This window comes from Narcine bancroftii, chromosome 5 (assembly GCF_036971445.1).
Source record: "Narcine bancroftii isolate sNarBan1 chromosome 5, sNarBan1.hap1, whole genome shotgun sequence".
Taxonomy (NCBI): Eukaryota; Metazoa; Chordata; class Chondrichthyes; order Torpediniformes; family Narcinidae; genus Narcine; species Narcine bancroftii.
The window spans coordinates 213,125,578-213,148,896 of NC_091473.1; the positions used below are offsets into that span (position 1 = coordinate 213,125,578).

General features: G+C 52.7%; 1 protein-coding gene across 5 annotated transcripts; it reads right to left on the bottom strand.

Moving 5' to 3' along the window:
* Positions 1-1,593: 1,593 nt before the first annotated feature.
* Positions 1,594-22,192, bottom strand: LOC138764800 (X-linked retinitis pigmentosa GTPase regulator-interacting protein 1-like). 5 transcript variants are annotated; one of them, XM_069941093.1, is made up of 20 exons: positions 21,769-22,192; positions 21,339-21,497; positions 20,950-21,058; positions 19,952-20,074; positions 19,410-19,515; positions 18,993-19,016; positions 18,311-18,457; positions 17,833-17,906; positions 16,405-16,520; positions 15,787-15,920; positions 15,201-15,383; positions 14,356-14,473; positions 12,970-13,386; positions 11,476-11,624; positions 10,949-11,024; positions 9,640-9,746; positions 8,777-8,969; positions 8,324-8,408; positions 6,669-6,799; positions 1,594-1,953 (listed from the first exon to the last, which is right to left on the bottom strand). In XM_069941093.1, exons 1-20 carry the CDS (start codon positions 21,830-21,832, stop codon positions 1,835-1,837), a joined length of 2,634 nt encoding a protein of 877 aa, XP_069797194.1. In that variant the 5' UTR covers positions 21,833-22,192; the 3' UTR covers positions 1,594-1,834. The 5 variants fall into 5 exon arrangements, with proteins under 5 accessions (XP_069797194.1, XP_069797195.1, XP_069797197.1 ...); XM_069941094.1 differs by lacking the exon at positions 18,993-19,016; XM_069941096.1 differs by lacking the exons at positions 21,339-21,497; positions 21,769-22,192 and having other exon boundaries at positions 20,969-21,039.
* Positions 22,193-23,319: the final 1,127 nt, after the last annotated feature.

The following is a 23,319-nucleotide window of genomic DNA, read 5'->3' on the forward strand; positions in this document are numbered from 1 at the left end:
GGAGTGTGGAGGGAAAGAGGGACTTTGGGTTACAAAGGTGGGATACGCTATTAACGGGAGTGTTGAGGGATCTCGGTACAAGGGTCGGGCAACACGTTGAACATTGGGAAGAGTTGAAGGATGGGTTATAAGGGTGGGATATGCTCTGAATGGGGAGTGTAGAGGGGTGGAGACTGCAGAATGAGGGTGGGACACTGAACAATAGAGCATGTCAAGGGACTGAGGGGCCTTGGGGTACAAGGATGGGATACACACCATGAACAGGGAGTGTCAAAGGATGGAGGGCCCTTGGAGGTTTGAGGGAAGCGCACACACACCATGAAGTGAGAGTGTTGCAGGACAGAAGGGTGTTACGCACCATGAATGCTGGGGAGCTTTGAGGGAATGAGGGACCTTGGTGTATGAGGGTGGGGCACACCATGAATGGTAGGGAGTATAGAGGGACCTCCGGCTTCAAGGGTAGAGTATGCTGTGAACAGTGGGGAGAGTCAAGGGACTTTGGGGTACACAGAATGGCAGGATGTGTTGGGGATGGAGGGATCACACGTTCAAGGGTGAGAAACTGAATGGAGTGCAAGAGACTCCAGTGTATGAGTGTGGGACCCACCATGAATGGTGTGGAGTGTCAGATGGAGGCCCCTCAGTATGAGGGTGGGGCACCCACTGAATGGGACCTCGTGGTACAAGGGCAGGTCACACTGAGGAACCTCTATATGAGGATAGAACTCACAATGCAAGGTGGGAGTGTCGAGTGACCTCAGGATACGAGGTGGTACACACTCAATCGTGGGGAGTGTTTTTTTTTCATGTTTTTTTTTAATTTTTTATTTTTCACACCATAAATCACATTAGCCATGATATACACTATTTCTTTTTCACACATATACAGTGACTTTTTCTCCCCCCCTTTCCTCCCAAACCACCCCCCCACCCCCCCCCCCCCCCCCATCCATTTTAGGTATACAATCTAGGTTGCATTAAGCCAGTCAGACAATGTTGTCATTCAACAAAAATACACCAGAAATTCTACTGAGTCCATTCTTTTCTTTCCTTCTCCTTCCATCAACTTAGGTAATGTTTGTCCCCGGTAGGTTTTCGCTATTGTATTTAATGTAAGGCTCCTATACTTGTTCGAATATTTCAATATTATTTCTTAACCTATATGTTATTTTTTCTAATGGAATACATTTATTCATTTAAATTTAGTAGTTTCTTCCTTTTAATTTGGTTATGTATTCCATTAATATTTAAAGTCATGTAGTTCAGCGTAGCCCTTTTATATTTTGTTTATCTTCTCTTTCCGTTTTTCCATCATTACCTTTCCTCCTTTTCCATTTCTGTTTTCTTATTTTCAACTCTTTATAAGACAACATTCCTACAACATCCAACATTTTCCTTATTCTCCTATTTCTATCTTATTTATCCCCAATCTCCCCTTCCCCTCCTGAGTTGTCCTTTATCCCTTGTCGGACAACCACATCTCCCCTCTCCATTTGGATTTGCGAATCCACTCGCAAGCGTCAACTGATTTTGCAGTGACCGCTATTTCCCCTCACCCCGCCCCCCCCAGAAAAGATTTCACTTTTCATATGTCACAAAGGTCACTCTTTTAATTCCCTCCTTATTCTCTCTATTCCATTACCTTCCCTTATTAATTCTTGTCTATACTATCTATATTTTCCTCTAAGTACAGATACATTAATCGTGGGGAGTGTTGAGGGATGGAAGAACCTCGTACACACAGTGAAAGGTAAGGACTGTCGAGGGACCTTGGGGTATGAAGGTGGAAGGCCAGCTGTTTCCCAGAGTTTCAGGTGTCTCCTGTGGTGTGTAATCAGAGGGAAGAGCAGTGGTTCCTGCAGAATTGGGCAGAGATAGCCTGGAGGGCAGGAGCTCCCTCCACTGTGACAGCTAATGTTCCAATCACCTCCGACTCCTGCTTCGAATCCCAGACTGCAACAGGAAGAAAAATCCCAGTAAAATTGGGGCAGAGAGATATTCACACAATCCAGTGTCCCCCGACAGCATCGCATGGAATGACAGGAAATGAGTCACAAGCTGGGATCTGATCTGGGGTTTTGGGGGCGTTTTATATTGAATAACAGATCCTGGGAGTGGGTCACAAGTTGGGATCGGATTCAGGGATTGGGGTTAATGTAGAATAGCAGATCCCAGGATTTGATCCAGGGGTTGGGGGTTTATGTGGAGAATAACAGAACCCTGGGAGTGGGTCATGGACTGGGATCTGATCCAGGGTTTGGGGGTTTATATAATGAAGAACAGACCTGGGGGTTTACATATAGAATAACAGATCCTCAGAAGTGGGTCACAGGCTGGGATCTGATCCAGTGGTGGGGGGGGGGGGGGGCGGTGTGGTTTACCTATAGAATAATAGATCAGGAGAGGTCCCAGAACAGATTCCCGTGGAACACCACAGGACACCAACCTCCATGCAGAATATAAACCATCTACAACTGCCGACTCTGGACAAGCCAATTCTGTATTCACAAAGCAAGGCCTTAGATTCCATGTCTCCTTAATTTCTGAATGAGCCTTGAATGGGGAATTTTATCAAATGCCTCACTCAAATCAATATCCACAACATCCTCCGCTCTACCTTCAACATTCCTCATTACATCCTTAATTCAATCAGGCTCATGAGACATCACCTCCCCCACCCCATCAAAGCCAATGCAGACTATCCCTAATCAGATTACACCTCTCTAAATGCTTGTCAATCCTGTCTCTCAGGATATTCTCTAACTGTCTAGCAGCTTGCCCACTGCTTCAGTGAGAATCACTCGTCTATAATTTCCTGGGTTGTTTCTGTTCCCTTTCTTGAACATTTGCAACCCTCCGATCCTTCAGTAGTTCTGTCTCCAGTGGTCATTACCAGTGACTCAGCAATCTCCTCCCTTGCTTCTCACAGTAGCCTTGGGTAAATGACATCTGGTAAAAACACAAAGCTGGAGAAACTCAGCAGGCCAAGCAGTGTCCTTTACATAGAAATGGTGAAAATACATCACCAACCTTTCAGGCTTGAGCCCTTCATCAAGGTATGGGAAAATGTCAGCAGGTTATCCCCTCTGATCTTCCCCTCTCTGGGGGAAAATAAAATCACTCAGACTTATTCAACTTCATGCTTTTCGAAAGCTTCAATGTGCTCAAGTGTTTCTGTGTTCTTAAAGTCATCCTCATAATTGCCAAGGTCGTTTACTTGGGTGAAATCTTCATTAAGGTCTTCCATGACCATTTCCGACTCCACGAACACATTTCCACAATTGCCCCTGATGAGTCCTGTCCTCACAAGGCTCATCTTCTTGTTCTTCACGTACTTGTAGAAAAACTAGGTTTTTCCTTAAACCTGTTCATCAAGACCTACTCATGGCCCCTTCTAGCTCTCCTAAAGTCTCATGGTCCTTTCACCTCACCATTCTTTCCCTGCCCCAATGGAATCTACTTCTGCAGAGCACCATACATATGTTCCCTGAACATTCACCACATTTCTGCCGTACATTTCCCTGAGTACATCTGTTCCCAAGCTCCTGACGAATAGCACGATAGTTTCCCCTCTCCCAATCAAATATTTTCCCAGATTTTCCATTCCTATCCTCTAGGGCAGGGGTGTCAAACTCAAATTCACGGAGGGCCAAAATTAAAAACTTGGACTAAGTCGAGGGCCGAACTAAATATTTATTGAAAATTTTCAACAACATCTGCATGTTTTCTCTTCTTTCAACATATGTAATGTTAAACTTTAGGATATAACTTTAGGAGGATAATGTTACAGGTCAGGAGTAGGTAGCTCAAGTTCACCCTTTGCTTGACCTGAGGGAAACATATTTGGTCCCTGTGGAGATGTAGTCAGCATTCACAGGCTGTGTCCATTTTGGCCTGCATCAGGACTCAGCATTTCCTGCTCACTCCTCAGGCTCTAGGCCTCTATTCACCCTCGACCCACCATCCCTCCACCTGACCAGTCCTTTACCCAACCTCTACTCACCCCTCACTCCACTCGCTCTGCTTCTACCTACCCCATCCTATACGCGCCCCTCTACTGCCTCTCCCCTCAACCTGTTCCTCCCTCTACCCGTCTCTCACCCTCTAATCACCCCTCCCCTACTCGCCATGCCCCTCCCCTTTTACCTCTTCCCTATCCACCCCTCCTTCTACTCATCCCTCCCTCTAACTGCCCCTCGCACCACCATAACTTCCCTTGCCCATTACTCCTCACCTACACCCTCTGCCCACCCCTGCTTACCCACCCACTCAGGCCCAGCGCGCTGCCAATCAGCCTTTGCGGAACAGCGGGGGCCGTGCGCAGCCTGCCATGTCCGTCGCGCCGACAGGAAATCACAGGCGCTCGCCAATCCGCCGCACCGCTCGACAGGTGGGAGAAGTGACTGGTTGTGCGGGGAGCCTTCCAACTGGCTTGCCGGCTGATGACATCGACAGACTTCTCGTGTTACAATTTTGTTTTCCCCGTTCTCAAAGTTTGCACGGTCAACCTGCAACACTCTTGCTCCCTCCGCGTCCCGTGGATCTGATGCCCGGGTGTTGTTAGGATTCCCAGCAGAAGGTTTGTGGAACTTTACCATTCTGGATTCCTTTTTGAGAATATTCTGGCCATCTTTTAAGGAGGGTGGTTATAGGTGGGAGGGGATAGTTAGGGGTGGGGAAGGATGTGCAATGAAGGGGGAGGATGGTGGGGGTGACATTACCAAAAAACAGCACTGGCTCTCGCTGCAGGGCGGGCCACCTCTAATATATTTTTTAAATGATCTTGCGGGCCAAATATAATTATATCACGGGCCAAATTTGGCCCGCGGGCCAGAGTTTGACATGTGTGCTCTAGGGCTATGGTAAAGGAGGGAGAGTTGTAATCAGTTTTCTGAATTATATTGAATAACAGACTGGGATCTGATCCAGGGTTTTAGAGTGGGGTGTGGGGTGGAGGTTATATATAGAATCTATAAGAGGGTGGTTATAGATGGTTCATATTCTGCATGGGGACTGAGTTGCCACCAAGGGGAGGCATCTGTGGGCATTGCCTCCCCAAGCAAGAGGCCATGTCCCATCCCCATACGGTCGCAGCCATCGTTTGCCGTCAGACCCACCCCACCCCACTCCCTTCCGCGTCACTAGCTTGACGCTCACTAGCAAATCTCCACTCGCCCTCGGCCGTATCACTAGCTTGATGCAATAAAAGCAGCGCCTTTGTCACCTATGTCAGAGGGGCAGATGATGTTAACGTTGTTCGTCAGGTAGGTCCCAGCTTCCCCCCACCTGCCAAGCAAGTGGTGTTAACGTTTGTCAGTAGGTAGGTCCCATCAACCCCACCTCCACCCCGCTGAGTGAGTTTACAAGCATTGCACTGAGCCCCCTCTAACACGCTGATGCCCCCCACTCTAACATTCATTCTGGTACCGAACCTACACAGCGATCGGAAATCAGTGGTGTTCCACAGGCATCTGCTCTGGGACCCCTGCTCTTTGTGATTTTTTTACTAATGACTTGGATGAGGAAATGAAGGGTGGACGACAAAATTTGCAGATGACACAAAGATTAGTGGAGTGGTGAATAGTCTGGAGGGTTGCCAGAGGATGCAAAGGGACATTGATAAGATGCAGAGCTGAACTGAGAAATGGCAGATGGAGTTTAACCCAAAAAAGTGGTTCATTTCAGAAGGTCAAATATAAGGCAGAGTACAATGTGAATGGGAGGTCTCTGGGCAGTGTGGGCAAATTAAAGATCTTGGGGTTTGTGTCCACAGGTCACTAAAGCTGCATCACAGGTTGATAGGAAGGTGCACAGTGCGTTGGCTTTCATGAACTGTGGGACTGAGTTCAAGAGCTGTGAGGTAATGTTCCAACTACATCAGACATTGGTTCGACCCCATTTGGAACATGATAGGAACAATGTGGATGCAGCAGAGAGGCTTCAGAGGAGCCTGGATTGGAGAACATTCCTTATGAGGATAGGTTGAGTGAACTTAGAGCGAAGGAGGATGAAAGGTGTGGGATAGGAGTGTATATAATGATGAGAACCATTGATCATGTGGATGGCTTAATCCCTGGGCTGAAATGGCTAACGAGGAAGTTCAGAGGCAATGTAAATGGTTCTTCACACAGAGAGGGGTGGGTGTGTAGAATGCACAGCTGGTAACAGTTGTGGAGCCAGGTGCAATAAGACCGTTTTAAGAGACTATTCAACGGGTACATGGAACAGAAAAAACACTAGTTCAGTCAGAAGAGAAGGATGCAGAGAGTATCGAGAACAAGAAAGACCTGTGTTTGCTGCTTGTAAAAAATGTGAAAGTGTCCACGTGTCATTCTGTCACCACCAGTGGGCAGTTGTAAGAATGGGTTATTACATCAGCACAACACTGTGGGCTGAATGGCCTGCACTATTGAACCAACGTTCTAATCATAGATCCCATGGGAGTGGCTCACAGGCTGGGATCTGATCCAGGGGTTTATATGTAGAAAAACAGGTCCTCAGAAGTGGGTCACAGACTGGGATCTGATCCAAGGGTTCAGTGGGGTTTATAAGTAGAAAAACAGGTGCCCAGGAGTGGATCATAGACTGGGATCTGATCGAAGGGTTCAGGGGGTTTATATGTAGAGAAACAAGTCCCTGGGAGTGGGTTACAGGCTGGGGTCACTCACTGTCGAACACTTCCTCAACAATATCTTTCTCAGTTTCCAGAATCCTGGTCAATGGGACGTAGGAATATCCAACATCGACGCATTCTCCATCCTCTCCCTCTATAGGTTCACTCACCACGACAAACCTCAGCCTGCGGGGAGAGGGGTATCAGGAGGGGTGGGGGCAGAAGCTCACTTTTATCTCTGTGACCTCAACCAGTCCACACATGCCTCCCTATTTTTGTTACCCCTTTGGGTTGGGTCCCTTTTACCCCTCCAGGCCCCATACCCCTCCCTATTTCTGCAAACAATTCTAGTCCCACGCACCCCTCCCTATCTCTGCAAACCTCTCCAGTCCCCATTCCCCTCCCTAACTGTAACCTCCTTTCGGCCCACACACCTCTCCCTATTTGTAATCCCCTCTAATCCCCTCACCCCTTCCTCTCTCTCTGGAGCCTGCTTCAGACCCTACAACCCTCTCTGTCTCTATAACCCACTCAGGTCCCCACATCCATCACTATCTGATCCCCTCCGGTCATAGGAACATAGGAAGTAGGAACAGGAGTAGGCCGAAAATGGCCCATCGAGCCTGCTCCGCCATTCAATACAATCATGGCTGATCTAATTTATGACCTAACTCCACCTACCTGCCTTCTCCCCATATCCCCCAATTCCTCATACCCTTCCCTATCTCTGTAACCTCCAGTTGCCTACGCTCCTCTTTGTCTCTGTAAAGCCCTCTGGTCCCAAACACCTCTCTGTCTGTGTAACCTCAGCAGTCCCAACACCCCTCCCTGTACCTGTATCCCTTCCAGTCCCGACTGACTACGACTGCCACACCATAGAGTCCCAGTACCTCTCCCTATTTTTTTACCCCCCCCCCTCTAATCCCTGCACCTCTCGTTATCTCTGTAAACCCTCCCAGTCCTCACACTCATCCTGATCTGTTACCACTTCAGTTCACCAAATCCATTCCAATCTCTGTAACCCCTTCTGGTCACCAAAACTCCCAACTCTTTAGCCTCCTCTGGTCCCTGTACCCCTCCCTATCATCATAACCCCCTCTGGACCCCATACCCCTCTGTTTCTGTAAACCCCTCCAGTTCCCACAGCTCGCCCTATCTCTGAAACCACCTTCCAGTCCCCACATACCTCCCTATGTCGGTAATCCCTCCAGTCTACACCCTTCTTCATCTTTGTAATGTAATCCAGTCCCCACACCCCTCCCTATATCTTTATACCCCTGCAGTCCCCATATCCTCCCTATCTTTGTAACCACCTCCAATCCACACACCCTCCCATCTCCGGTGCCCACACCTCTCCCTAGCTCTGTAAAACCCTCCCTTTCATTGTAATCTTTCCGGTTCCTGCACCCCTCCCTGTCTCTGCAACCCACTCAGTTCCCTGATGCCACTCTCAATCTGTATACCCTTTCTGGCCCCCACACCCCTCCCTATTTCTTAATCGCCTCTGGTCCCTACACCCCTCCTTATGTAACTCCCTCTGGACCCCATACCCTCCCTATCTCTATAACCCCTTCTGGTCCCCACTCCCCTCCCTATCTCTATAACTCCCTCCGGTCCCATGCACCATTCCCTGTCTCTGAAAAACCCCTCTGGTTCCCTACACCCCTCCCTTTTTTCTGTTAACCCTTCCAATCCCACAACCCTCCCTACCTGCCAAAGTGTGGTTCCTCTCTCTGGATGAGGGAGTATAGGAACTGGCATTGCTCAATGTCCTGATCTGGGTCCAGGGGAATGACTGCAGTGAATATCAGTGAGTGAGTGAATGGTATAGTCAAACCAAGCCCCTCTTTCCTCTCCCTCCCCACCGTCTCCCCCTGACTTTCTCCCCCCTCTCTCGTTTCTCTCTCTCACGTCCTCTCTCCCTCTCTCTCCTTCCCCTCTCCCCCTCCCCTTTCCCTCTCTCCCACTCTCTCAAGCGTCTCTCTCCCCTTCCCCCTCTCTCTCCTCCCTCCCTCCCTCCCTCTCTCTCCCCCCTCCCTATTCTCTCTCCCCCATCTCCACCCTCTCTCTTCCCTCTTTCTCTCCCCCTCTCTCCTCCCTATTTCTCCCACACCTTCCCCCTTCTTTCTCCCAGATCTCCCTTCTCTCTCCTCCAGAACTCACCTCTACTGAAGTGGTAGTGGACCCTGTCCCCGACCCTGGGTGTGGGGAGTGAGAAGGGGATTTCAGTGTGACACCTGGGCACCCCAGGGATATGATACTCCACGTAAAGTTGCTGAACACAGGGATCCATTGCAGGCTGAGACCAAGGATGTAAGGAGAGCCACAGGACTTCAATGCGCAGTTGCTGCTCGACCTGTTTGTAGGGACACAGTTTGGTCACCACGGGGTGTCTGTCACCCACACACAGAATTTTCCTCCACATGGAGAGGTCCCATTCCTATTCACACCCCCCCACACGAAGTGACACTATTATTCTGCCCCCCCCCCCCACACGGAGAAGCCATGTCCCCATCTCCCCCACATGGACAGGCCATGTCCCCATCTCCCCCACACAGAGAGGCCACGTCCCTGTCCCCCCCACACGGAGAAGCCATGTCCCCGTCTCCCCCACATGGACAGGCCATGTCCCCATCTCCCCCACACAGAGAGGCCACGTCCCTGTCCCCCCCACACGGAGAGGCCACATCCCCGTCTCCCCCACACGGAGAGGCCACATCCCATCTCCCCCACACGGAGAGGCCACTTCCCCATCTCCCCCACACGAAGAGGCCACATTCCTATCTACCCCTCACAGAGAGGCCACATCCCCATCTCCCCCTCATAGTGAGGCCACGTTCCCATCTCCCCCACACGGAGAGGCTACGTCCCTATCCCCTCCACATGGAGAGGCCTCGTTTCCCCGGCCCCCCACACAGAAAGGCCATGTCCTTCCCCGTTCTCCCCCCCCACCCCCACCCAACACAGACCAGGAAATGGCCTGTCCCCAACCTGTGAAAGTTGGTTACTCTCCCCCTCTCTCTCACCGGTCTCGAATGCCAGAGGGGGAAGAAGATCAACTCATCGCTGTTTACTGTGTGAGTCTCAGAATCGTCTGCTGTCTGCGTCTGGGAGTCCTGATGCCTTCTGGAAGCTGAGAATTAGACAAACCTTTGATGGATCACCTGTCTGTGATCCACAGTCTGTGACCCAGTCCTGGAGACCTGTTATTCTACATACAAACCCCCTGAACTCTTGGATCAGATCCCAGCCTGTGACCCACTCCTGGGGACCTGTTATTTTACATATAAACTCCCCAAACCCCTGGATCAGATCTCAGCCTGAGACCCACTCCTGGGGACCTGTTTTCTTTTTTTCTTTGGCTTGGCTTCGCGGACGAAGATTTATGGAGGGGGTAAAAGTCCACGTCAGCTGCAGGCTTGATTGTGGCTGACAAGTCCGATGCGGGACAGGCAGACACGGTTGCAGCGAAAAATTGGTTGGTTGGGGTTGGGTGTTGGGTTTTTCCTCCTTTGTCTTTTGTCAGTGAGGTGGGCTCTGCGGTCTTCTTCGAAGGAGGTTTCTGCCCGCCGAACTGTGAGGGGCCAAGATGCATGGTTTGAGGCAATATCAGCCCACTGGCGGTGGTCAATGTGGCAGGCACCAAGAGATTTCTTTAGGCAGTCCTTGTACCTCTTCTTTGGTGCACCTCTGTCACGGTGGCCAGTGGAGAGCTCGCCATATAACACGATCTTGGAAGGCGATGGTCCTCCATTCTGGAGACATGACCCACCCAGCGCAGCTGGATCTTCAGCAGCGTGGACTCGATGCTGTCGGCCTCTGCCATCTCGAGTACTTCGACGTTAGGGATGAAGTCGCTCCAATGAATTTTGAGGATGGAGCGGAGACAACGCTGGTGGAAGCGTTCTAGGAGCCGTAGGTGATGCCGGTAGAGGACTCATGATTCGGAGCCAAACAGGAGTGTGGGTATGACAATGGCTCTGTATACGCTAATCTTTGTGAGGTTTTTCAGTTGGTTGTTTTTCCAGACTCTTTTGTGTAGTCTTCCAAAGTCAGTTTACCTATCTCGGATGCACCATTTCATCAGATGCAAGGATCGACAACGAGATAGACAACAGACTCTCCAAGGCAAATAGCGCCTTTGGAAGACTACACAAAAGAGTCTGGAAAAACAATCAACTGGGGACCTGTTATTCTACATATAAACCCCCCCCCGAACCCCTGGTTCAGATCCCAGCCTGTGACCCACTCCTGGGGACCTGTTATTCTACATATAAACCCCCCCAAGCCCCTGGTTCAGATCCCAGCCAGTGACCCACTCCTGGGGACACTTACCTTCTGCTCTCTCCTTCGCTGTATGGGTTTTCCCTTGATCCCACAGTGGGTTTCTCTGTGGGTCCAGTGTCCACCTCTAATGGGGCAATGATTGTTTGAGTCAGTGCATGGAAACCTGTGGACAAGTGACAGGGAGAAAGGACGGAAATGCCACCACCCTTCTCCTGAAACAAACCCCCCCCCTCCTTCGCCCCCGCCAGCTAGACACATCCAATCCCAGACCTCATACTTCGTGGTACCTCTGTTCCTCGCCAGTCTCCTCTGTTCACAGGATGTGTTCCACCCTTATGCTCCAAGTTCCCTTCACCCCTTGACACTCCCCATCATTCACAATGTGTCCTACCCTTGTACCCTGAGGTCCCTCGACACCCCTCACCTTTCAGTGTGTCCCATCCTTGTACCTCTGCCGCTCCCCATTGGTCACAGTGTGTGTCCCACCTCCTTACCTCGAAGTCCCTTGACACCCATCCATTCATGCAGTGTTTCTGACCCTATCCCAGGAGCCACGTCCCCTGAATCCAGGTCACCTGTGGGACACTCTCTGGAGCTCTGTCAGTTGGCAAATAGATCCATTCGGGTTCCCCATCCTCGTCCCAACCTATTCCCTCATTCACTGGGAGGGTCAAGCGCATCCAATACTCCAGCCAGCCAATCACGTGTCCAGAGTGTATAGAATCTGCAGCGGGGGTAGGGGGGGGTGAGGGTGTAAAGGAGGGAGGAATGAGAGGGAGAGAGAGAAGGAAAGGGAGGGGAGGTGAGAGTAGAGAGCGGGAGAGAAAGAGGAGGTGGGAAGGGAGAGAGAAGGAAAAGAGAGAAAGAGAGGGAGTGGGAGAACAAAGGAAAGGGAGAGGAGAGGGGGAGGGGAGGAGAGAGAGAGAGAGAGGAGAGGGGGAGGGGAGGAGAGAGAGAGAGGAGAGGGTAAGGGGAAGGAGGGAGGGGGAGAACAAAGGAAAGGGAGAAGAGGAGAGGGGAGGGGAGGAGAGAGAGAGGGGAGGGGAGAAGAGAGGGTGAGGGGAGGGGAGGAGAGATGGGGAGGGGAGGGGAGTGAGGAGGCAGAGGGGAGAGAGAGAAAGGGAAAGTGTGGGGGGAGAGAGAAGGAAGGGTTGAGGGAGGGAGGAATGAGAGGGAAAAGGGAGGGGAGGTGAGAGTAGAGAGGAGGTGAGAGGTGGGAGAGAGGGGAGGGGAGAGAGAAGGCGAGTAGAGAGAGAGGGAGGGGGAGAGAGGAGGCGAGTAGAGAGAGAGGGAGGGGAAAAGGGAGAGGGGATGGGATGGGAAGGGGAAGAGGGAGAGGGGAGGAGAGGGGGAGGGGAGGTGAGGGGGATAACTTTTGAGCAAAATGCAAAATATTGGATTGTGGGAGAGGGAATGCAGATGGAGGCTGACGGTTGTTTGGATGTCGGGTGGGGTACTGGGCGGCAGGAGGAGGAGGGAGGTGATGGGTCTTCACATTGAGGACAGAAGTTGGATGGGAGGGAGAGGGTGGAATTGACAGAGAAGGACAGTAGGGAGTTGAAGATGTGGAGGAGTCTGAGGGAATGAGAAGGACATACAGTTGAAGGGGGCATTGAGGAAGAAAATTGAAGGAGGTGAGGTGGTTGGGGGAGGGGAAGTTGAGGGAGGGGAGAGAGTTAAGGGGAGAGGAACAGTGGGATTGAGGGAGCAGGATTTGAGGGAGGGGACGACAAAGATGAGGGGGAATTGAGGGAGGAGAGTTGAGGGATAGGAGGAGGGGGAACTGAAGGAGGGGAAGTTGAAATATCAAGTTGAGGGAGTGGAGGTAGAAGTTGGGGAGGAAGATTGAGGGAGGGGTTTGAGGGAGGGTGAATTGATGGATGGAGGGGAGGGATTTGAAGGGGGTTTGAAGGAGTTGAGGTGGGTTTGAATTTGTTGAAGGAGGGGTTTGATGGCTTTTAGGGAGGGGGAATTGAGGGATGGAGAGGGAGTGTGGGAGGGGTGGGAGATGAGGGATGGGGGAGTGGAGGGACCGAACACAGGACGAGTCTCCTGCTTCCACCTCTCACCCTCGATCTCCGCTTTGCCCCAGACGCCCCCCTCCTCCTCCAGGAGACGCCTGAGGGGCAGACGGGCGAGGCCCAGTGTCTGGCATTCGGTGCCCACCACCCGGTGAAGCTCCACGCAGACGGCGGAATGCAGCAAGTAGCACAGGAAGAGGCGCTGCCCTGGGATCGCGTAACGGCTGCTGCTGTGGTACCGCGGGCTCCATCCACGACCCAGGCCTGTGTGCTGCAGCGGGAAGTCATACAGTCCGTGGGTGCAGAAGGTGAGAGGGGATGGGTCGTCCAGGCTGTCCAGTGCCTGCGCTCGCAGCAGCCCCCGCTCCAGGTGGATCTCCAGGAGCCTGTCCTTGTCCCGGGCCCCCAGCTGGGAAGGGGACGTGCACTCTCGCTGAGTCCGACCTTTCATCTGCAGCAGTACACCTGTGAGCGCAAGAAGATAGGAGACGGGAGCAAATACTACACAATTCCACCCCCTCTTCAGCTCAGCCAACATCCTTCCTGCAGCCAGAACTTCCCGCGGCAACTCCACGTGTGGTCTCGCCAAAGTCTCGGACTGTTAGTAACGGGCCATCCCTGCACCTGGAGTCTGTACCTGACCGATGAAGGCAAGTGTGGCCCGATCGCCGATTTACCGCCCCGTCTACCTGATTCCCACTTTCAGGGTGCCCCATACCCCAAGATCAATCTGTGCTACCACATTCCCCATCGTTCACCGAGTCACTCCTCATACCCTGAGGTCTCTCTGTTCTACCACCCTTCCCACCGTTCACTGAGTCACTCCCCATACCCCGAGGTCTCTCTGTTCTACCACGCTTCCCACCGTTCACTGAGTCACTCCTCGTACCCCGAGCTCTCTCTGTTCTACAACACTTCCCAGGCCTTACACACTGGAGGATAGGTGTTTAAGGAGAAGAGATGATGTGGGAGTGGGTTTGGGGAGTGAATTGTTATATAAAGAGGTGGGGGTCTGGAATGAACTTTCAGGGGCAATGGGGGAGGCAGACAAAACAGTCATGTTGAAGAGGCTTCCAGACAGACCCCTGAATCTGCAGGGAGTGGAGGGCCAGGGGTCATGTGCAGGCAGCAGGCAGTCAGATTGATTTGGGGACTGTGTATAGCACAGACACATGGGCCAAAGGGCCTAGTGCACGTTCAACTGATAGAAATAATGGTCCCTGAAGGTTGTAACAGGATGGGAGTGGAGTGGGGGAAAGGTTCTCGAGCTGGGGGTTGTTTCCCGTCAGTGAACATTCAGGTCAGGGTTAAAGGGGTGTTTCCTGATGACCCATCAACAAGGGGAGAGGGGGTTGGGATGGAGACAGTGCAGGAGAGGACCCCCTGCCAAGGCGGGGTCTCTCTTCACTGACGGGGCAGAGGGAGGGGCCTCACCTTCCAATCTCCGGGTTTGCGCAGCCCGAACCTCCAACAGGCGTTCCCGGTTCTGGAGATGGGACATCAGGATCTCCCTCTGGGACCCCTCTCGGTGTGCAATCAGGTCCAACTCAGCCTGGGGGGAGGGGGACAGAAGGGAGGGGGGAAGGGAGAGAGAGAAGGGGGAGAGGGAGGGGGAAGTGGAAGGGAGAGGGGGGGTGAGAGTTGGAGAGATAGAGAGAGGAGAGGGTAAGGAGGGGGAAAGAGTAGAGAGGGTGGAAGACAGGGGGAAGGGAGAGCAGGAGAGAGAGAGGAAGATACAGGACAGAGGGAGAGGGGGTAGATGGAGGGGGCACAGAGGGGAAAGGGAGGGAAGAGACAGGGAAAGAGGAATGAGGAGAGAGCATGATGGAGGGAAGGCAGAATTTGTCAAATTTACTTAATGCCCCAATGCTGGGTGACCTCTGGGTCTATGATCCTGATGCTCCCACCGCTGGGTGACACCTGGGTCAGTACCCCCAACACCCCCAACCCTGGGTCACTGACCCTGATACCCTCATCGCTGTGTGACCCCTGGGTCAGTGACCCCAATAACTCCACTGCTGGTTGGCCCCTGGGTCAGTGACCCTGGAACCCTCACTGCTGTGTGATCTCTGGGTCTATGACCCTGATGCTCCCACCACTGGGTGACCCCTGGGTCAGTGACCCCAATACTCCCACTACTGGATGACTGCTGGGTCTGTCACCCTGATACCCCCACCACTGGGTCAGTGACCCCAAAGCCCTCACTGCTGGGTGACCCCTGGACCTATGACCCTGATGCCCCCACTGCTGGGTGATCCCTGGGTAACTGACCCTGATACCTGGCAGTGTTGGGTGAGCTGGGTCTGGGTCAGTAAGAGTCTCCGTGTCTTCTCCAGCTCCCACACTGTTTCCGCATGGACTGCCTGCAGCTCCCTCAACTCCTCCATCTGCCTGGCCAGATGCTTGACCTCCTCCACCATCTGGAGGCACACTGAGCTGTCCAAGGTTCCAGACTGTGGGGACTAGAGAGAATTAGTGCAGTGAGGGTGTGAGAGAGAGAGAGAGAGAGAGAGAGAGAGAGAGAGAGAGAGAGAGAAGTGGAAAGAGTGGGAGAGGGAGAAAGGTAAGAGAGGTGGGGACAGGAGGGGGAGAGAAAGGAGGGGAGAGAGAAAGGGAGAGAATTAGGGTAGAGAAAGTTTGGATCAGGGAGGGGGAATGGGGATGGGATTGGCAATGCATGTGGAATTGGGAATTGAAGTGGAAATGGGTTTTGGAATGTTTGGGAAGAGATTTGGATTGGAAATGGGATAGGGATGGGATGGAGAATGGGTTTGGGAATGAATTGAGGGTTGAAATTGGATTAAAATGTGTGTCCAATACATTCTGGTTCCTGTGGTGCGGAAATCTAGACCTGGCTGCATTTACCTGGGACTTGTGCTCATGACCGAGCTGCCATTGATTGATGTGTGTTGGGAGGGCACAGCGTTGCCCTGGGCCCTCTCTGGCAGAGATCTGCTGGTGGAGCCAGGAGACCTCATGCCTGAGAGCCAGGTTGGTATCTGTGGGAGGTGAAGGAAGGGGTGGAGATCAGGTCCAGTTAAGCCCCAAAACACCTGTCTCAATGGTGATTCCAGACCAACTCTCCTCACCCACCAACCACCCCCCATCCCCATTGACACATCTTCACAGATACTCCCCCATTACCAACTCTCCCTATGAACATTCACCCCCATCACCAACTCTCCCCATGGACACTCCCCCATCACCAACTCTCCTCACAGACACTCTCCCCCATCACCAACTCTCCCCATGGACATCCCACCCACCATCACCAACTCTCCCCACGGACACTTTCCCCCATCACCAACTCTCCCCATGGACACCCCCCCATCACCAACTCTCCCCACGGACACCCCCCCCCCATCACCAACTCTCCCCACAGACACTCTCCCCACATATTCTCTCCTCTGTCACTCACCCCTCTATTTGTCAGCCACCCCTCTATTCATCACCCACTCCATGGACTCTTCCTGTGCCCCTCACCGTGTTGTTTTTGGATCTTGCTGTGCATCTCCTCCTGGTTCCGGAGTGCCGCCTGGAGTGCAATTTCCATCCGTTGAACCCGTTCCTCTACCTGAGTGTCATCCTGGTTCAACATCCTGGGAGTAGGGAGGGAGAGAACGAGGGGAGGGAGGGAGAAGCCTTATTAGTAAGAATATAGAGATGCGGTGCAGTCACTAACAGATGGGTGCAGAGCCAACAATCTGTATCTGAATGTTAATAAAACAAAAGAGAAGGTCGTTGACTTCAGGAAGGCCCACGGGGACCTCGCTCTGCTGACCACTGACAGCTCCACTGTTGAGGTCATCAAGAATTTCAAGTTCCTTGGAATGGACTTGGCAGAAAATTTCACCTGGACCCTTAACACCAGCTCCATAGCCAAGGCTGAGGATACTCCATCCCCCACCCTCCATCCTCATGACATTCTTCAGAGGATGTATTGAGAGTTTCCTGTGCAACTGCATCACCGCCTGATTTGGAAGCTGGACCTCCTCAGACCGCAAGACCCTGCAGAGGATCGTGAAGTCAGCGGAAAAGATCACTGGGGTTCTCTTCCTCTCAACACTCGATGCAGGTGAAAGGCAATAAACACTGTGAAGGAGTCCACATACCCCTCCCGTAAACTGTTCCCCCTTCTGCCATCTGGTAGGAGGTTCTGCAACACTCAGGTTCTAATGTCCAGATTGGGCAACAACTTTTTCCCCAGAACAGATGTGGATAATGTACTTTTACTGTATACGATACATTTGAATATTTCTATGTGTTTAACTTCTAACTTATATTAATGTAAATTTGCTCCGTGGTCCTGAAGAAATGTCACCTCGCTTTTACCGTGCGAGCAAGGTATGAATGATAAATAAAGGTGACTTGACAACTTAGAGGGAGGAGGAGATGCGAGGGAATGGAGGGAGCAAGAGAGAGGAGGGATAGATAAGGGGAGGGTGAGGTGTGGGAGAGAGGAGGAGAAGAAGGGAGGTAGGGTTAGGGGAGCACAATATATTTTGAGAAATACAAACAGATTTGATCCCCTCTCCCTTTCTCTCTCTCTCTCCCTCCTCCCTTCTACCTCCTTTGCCTCGTGCCCTCTCTCTCAAAGCCCCTCCCTCCCTCACCTCTCCCTCTCCCTTCCCCCTCCTCCTGTCTCTCACCCCTCCCTCTCTCCCCTCCTCTCCTCCCCTCTCTCGAATTTCCCCACTCTCACGCACCTCCTCTCCTTTCACTTCCCTCTCTCTCCTCTCTTTCCCTCTCCCCCTCCCCTTTCTCACTCTCTTTCTCTCTTCTCTTTCCCCTCTCTCTCTCCACCCTGCTCCCCACTCTCCTTTCTCTCTCTCCCCCTCCTCGTCCTTCCCCTCTCTCCACTATCTCGCCCTTCCCTCTTCTCCCACTACCCCGGATACTGCCGGGCCTCACCTCACCACTAGTGCGTCGTACCCCTCCCTCAGGAGATCTCGCTCCCTCTGCACCTCTGGCAACTCCACCTGAAACTGAACAAGCACCAGGGTCAGAGGTCAGGGTGAACGTTTGGGTCAGAGTAGCGTTTCGTGGATTTCCTGTCCAGAGAAGGAAGGGACGTGGGGTCCTGCACCTTCCCTGACTAGGCCCAAAGCCTAACTGATGGGCCCATGCTGGCAGCTCATGCCAGGCCAAGGCCCAGGAGAGGTGCTAAGCCCCCACATACATAGAGTTTCCATACCCCTACAGAAGCAGAGACACCCACCCCCACCACCACCACCACGCATAGAGAAAGAGAGGCCCCCTTCCCATCCCCAGCCCCACACAGAGGAGAGGCCCCATTTCTGTTTCCACCCCCCACCACCAATTGCACACACGACCGCAGAGGCCCAGTTCCTGCCTTGTCTCTGGGACCTGAACCTGGATTTGGCTTCACCTGCTCGAGCTGGCGCTGGGTGGCAGCTGAGCGCTCCAGGTGAGATGCCAAGCTCCTCGTCACCCCCCGTTCCTCCTTCAGCTCCCTCGTCACCTGCTGGAGCTGGGAAACGACGTCCTTCTGACCTTGGGACCAGACCTGTTGGGACTGAATCACAGGAGAGGGTCAGGGGACAGGGGAGAGGAGAGGGGACAGAGAGAGGGAGGAAGGGGAGAGAAGGGAAAGAGAGGGAGGAGAAGAGTAGGGAAGAGGGGGTAGAGAAGGGACGAGGGAGGGAGAAGGGGGAAATGAGAGGTAGAGGGAAAGAGAACGGAAGAGAGAGTGAAGAGATGGGAGAGAGAGAAGGAGGAGGGAGAGGTGGGGGAGAGAGGAAGAGGGAAGAGATAGAGGGAGGGAGGGGAGAGAAAATGGAGAAAGGGGAGAGGTAGTGAGATGATGAGGGCAGGGAGGGGACAGAGGGAGTGGGGGAGGGGATGGAGGGTGAAGAGAGAGGAAAGAGAAAGAGTTGGGGACAGAGAGGGGGTGAAAGAGGGGAAAAGGGGATAGGAGGGAGGGAGAGACAGTGGGAGAGGTGGAGAGAGGAAGAAGGGGAGGGAGAGGGTGTGAAGGAGAGAGTGGGAGAGATGAAAGTGGCAGCTGTGGTGGGAGAGAGGAAATGGAGGGAGATGACATTGACACCCACCTCCTTCATCTGTGTCTGAATGAACTGAAGTAGAGAGAGGGGTGTGGGGAGAACGAGGTGGGGGTGGAGGGGTTAGGAGAGTGGGAGGGGAGGACAGAGAAGGAGTGGGAGAGAGGCAGTGAGGGGAAGGGGAAGGGAATTCGAGGGAAGGGAAGGAGGGGGTAGGACAGAGAGGGAGTAGAGAGGAGAGGGGCAGAGAGGATGGGTAGAGAGGGGATGGGAGAGAAAGGTTAGTGAGGAGGTCAGCATGTGAAACTGCTGTGCCCCACCCATCAGTCCTGAGGTGAGGAGCCCCTGCCTTTGGATTTGAGGTGGGAACAGTATGGGTTGGGGTTCTGGGGAGGGGCTGAATGGCCTCCTGACCCTGGGTGACAGGTGGGTAAGAGGCAGAGGGGTCGGACGGGCCTGTGGCCTTACCTCCTGGAGCAGCTTGCAGCTCCTGTTCACGGCGGACAGGGAGACGGACACCTCAGTCAGTCCCTTCTTCACTCTGATGGTCTCCACATTCCTCATGATGGTCTCCCTGTGGGACAATCAGAAACCAGGCTCATGTCAGCCATAAAGAGGGGGGGAGATGAGATGGGGACAGGGCATCTCTGAGAGGTGGGGGGAACAGGTGGGCCTCTCCGTATTGCGGGGGGTGGGGGGGGGAAGGGATATGGGATAGGGGATATGGGGAGAAGGCAGGTAGGTGGAGTTAGGTCATAAATTAGATCAGCCATGATCGTAATGAATGGCGGAGCAGGCTCGATGGGCCATTTTTGGCCTACTCCTGTTCCTACTTCCTATATTCCTATGTACCTCTCTGTATGGGATGGGAATGGAGTGGGGACTTTCTATGGGAAGGGGACGGAGTGGGTCCTTTCCACGGGAAGGAGACGGAGTGGGGCCTTTCCATTGGAAGGGGATGGAGTGGGACCTTTCTGTGGGAAGCGACAGAGTGGGGCCTATCTCAACACCGTTTCTCTGCCATCTGGAATCTCCGTAGCTCCAGTAGAGTCTCCTCATGCTCCCGGGCCTGGTCCTGCAGCTTCTGGTATATGCCCTCCATCTTGGGCTCTAATAATCGGATCAGTGCCTTCCTGTAACAGAGCAGACAGGGTCAGTGCCTGAAACAGAGCCTGGCCTTCGTGGAGCTGGTCACCTCACGAAGCTGGGCCCCTCATGTAGTTAGTTCCCCTCAAGCACCAGGCCCCTTCACGGAGTGGTCCCCCTCACAGAGTAGGTCCCTTCATGAGCTGGTTGCCTCATGGAGTTGGCCCCCTCATGGAGTTGGTTTCCTCACAGAGATTGTCCCCTCATGGAGTTGGCCCCTTGTGGAACTGGTCTTCTCACAAAGTGGGGTCCCTCACAGACCTGGCCCTTCATGGAGTTGACCCCTCCGAGAGCTTGCCACCATCATGGAGCTGGTCCCCTCCAGAGTGGGCTCAGCAGGTTGGATCTGGAGCTGATGGGCTCAGCCCACCAGGAGAGATCAAGTGGCCAAGGATGGAACTCACTGGGGTTCTGATGGATGAGGGAGGATCTTGCAGAGACGAGTCCAATGATGGGAGGGTTAGATAAGGTAGAAGCAGGGAGGGTGTCCTACCAGTGGGTGAGACCAGAACTGAGGTCACGGCCTGAAGATTTGGGGGGGGTGAGTAGGTTTGGGATGGAGATAAGGAGGGACTGCTTCTCCCAGAGAGGAGCGATTCCAGGGAATTTTCTGCCCGAGGAAACGGGAGAGGCTGCCTCATTCAATGTGCTTGGGGCGCGGTGATGTTTGAAGAACAGGGGCATGGATTGGGGCCTCGTTGGATGGCGTAGCAGTCTCAACAGGCTGAAGGGTCTCCTCCTCCTGTTTCCCATTGCATTGTTCAAGGGCTATTATGTTCCAAAGGCCAGAGTGGCCTCCGGTACCTGAGATCTACGGAGGGAATTGAACCCCTTGGCCCCACCCCTCTCACTCCCCACTCACAGGGGTGCAGTGAGCCCACCAGCATAAAGAGGCTCATGGCGTCTGCGTTTGGCCGGCTCCAGTCTCGTCTGCTTCCCTGGCTTTCTTTCCAGATCCCCTTTACACAGCCCTGCGCAGGAGAGATCACAGTAAAGCTCTCTTGTCTACATCATCCCAACACCATGCACACACATACACGCACACACATACACGTACACATGCACAGGCATACATACACACACACACACACACACACTCTCTCTCCCTCCCTCTCTATCCATTCCCAAGGTCAAACACACAGAGAAGCTCACTCAACTCTGTTTGTCATACACACACACACTCCTGGAGCCAGACACAGAGTGTCCCTCCCTCTACACCGTCCCTGCCCCGGCCACAATTGTTTCTCTGACCTGTGCTTTGCGTCCAGTGAGGAGAGGTCAAGAGGTGCCTTCGCTCTCTGCAGTGCCTGGTCCCATCAGAGTGAGGGGAAACTGTAGACCCTTTTGCTGTCCGGACAATCACCGTCACGGGCAAACACTTCCTTCTCCCATTGCTCTCCGTACAGGTCCCTTCTCAGAATTGGTATAGGGAGAGAAGGGGATTGAGGAAGAGGAAAGAGTGAGAGAGGAATGAGGAGGAAGGTGGGGAGAGAGGGTGGAGAGGAGAGAGAGAGACGGGGTAACAGCACCATGCCTCGCGCCTCTTCTCCTGGAGCTCACCCTATTCTTTATTTCTGACCACTGACTCCCATATCTTCAACCTCTGTCCCCAAATACCCCAATACCCCCAAACAATGCCTCCAACCCTTGGCCACTGTCCAGGGACTGAGAAGGTAATTACCTCGCACCCTCCTGGGGTCTTGTCTTCGGGGTCCCTGATCTCGCTTCTCCATATGGGACGTCATTTGGTTCAATCTACACGGGGAGAACACACGTGTACTTCATACAGGTCACAAACACGGATCTCACACACACACTGTCTCACCCACACACATACACACACTCACACATATACACTCTCACACACACTCTCACACACTCTCTCACTCACACACATACACACACACTCTCACATTCATATACAAACACACATATACACGGTCTCACTCACATACATACATACACACTCACAATCACACTCTCTTACACACTCTCACTCACATACACACACACTGTCTCACTCACTCAAACACACACACACCTATTCCCCACCATTTGGAGTCTCCACAAGCACAGACTGCAGTCTGTAATCTCCCTGGACAGCAGATGTTCGACACGGTTTTAATCCCCTCCGTCTGGACATATCCCCCCCCCCCCCACTCTGATCCTCTGACCCTCCACACACCAACAGCTCATACCAGTCACAGCTCTCTCAGCAGTTCCAACTTCCTCTAACTTGTATCCCCAGCGTGTGAGTATGTGTGTGTGTCTGTGAGTACATGTGTAATTGTGTGGGTGTGAGTGGGTGACCCCGAGAAAGTGTGTGTTAGACGGGGTGGAGAAGAGGGAGCTTCACTCTGTGTCTGACCCCGGGAAAGTGTGTGTTAGACGGGATGGGGAAGAGGGAGCTTCACTCTGTGTCTGACCCCGGGAAAGTGTGTGTTAGACGGGGTGGGGAAGAGGGAGCTTCACTCTGTGTCTGACCCCGGGAAAGTGTGTGTTAGACGGGATGGGGAAGAGGGAGCTTCACTCTGTGTCTGACCCCAAGAAAGTGTGTGTTAGACGGGGTGGGGAAGAGGGAGCTTCACCCTTTGTCTGACCCTGGGAATGTGTGTATAACAGGATAGTTTAGAGTAGGGGTGGCCAAACTAAGGTGTCCGTACCAACTGTGGCCTATTGCCTATTTTTAAGAAGCCCCGTAAGAACATATTCTCCAACAATAAATTGCACTTCTCAGTTTCAACACCAGACATCACTGCCATCGTTTTAAAGTTTTATTCTATTAATTAAAATTAAATTTTTTAAATGCCTTCTGTAATATGTGAGCAGGTCAGTGAACCACTTTATCGACAACAGTTAAACTGTACACAAGTGTCCGTGAGTTATTGTGATAGAGAATGGATTTGTGGTGGCTCAGGGGTTTTCTGGTCTAAAAAAACATTGCTTCTCTTGCAGTGAAACTGGTTGAAAACTGTCAGGTTGAATGTCATTTGGCCCGTGACTCCTTATATTTTTCTTTATGTGGCCCACAACCAAACAAGACAACGCATCCCTGGTTCAAAGGGAGCTTCACTCAGTGTCCGATCCCAGAGTGTGTGTGTGTATGTGTGTGTGTGTGTGTGTGTGTGTGTGTGTGTGTGTGTGTGGGGGGGGCACGTGTGTGCAGGTGTGTGTGTGTGGGGATGTGTGGATGAATGTGTGTGTTTGTGTGTGTCTGTGTGAGTTTGAATGT

Excerpts from the sequence above, each read along its gene's own strand:
- LOC138764800 (XM_069941093.1), bottom strand. The coding sequence starts at position 21,832 with ATGACGTCCCATATGGAGAAGCGAGATCAGGGACCCCGAAGACAAGAC. Across the intron at positions 19,017-19,409 it reads GCTGCAAGCTGCTCCAGGAG|TTCATTCAGACACAGATGAA; the intron begins GTAAGGCCACAG and ends TCTCTACTTCAG. Across the intron at positions 11,025-11,475 it reads CTCCAGAGAGTGTCCCACAG|AGGTGGACACTGGACCCACA; the intron begins GTGACCTGGATT and ends TTGCCCCATTAG.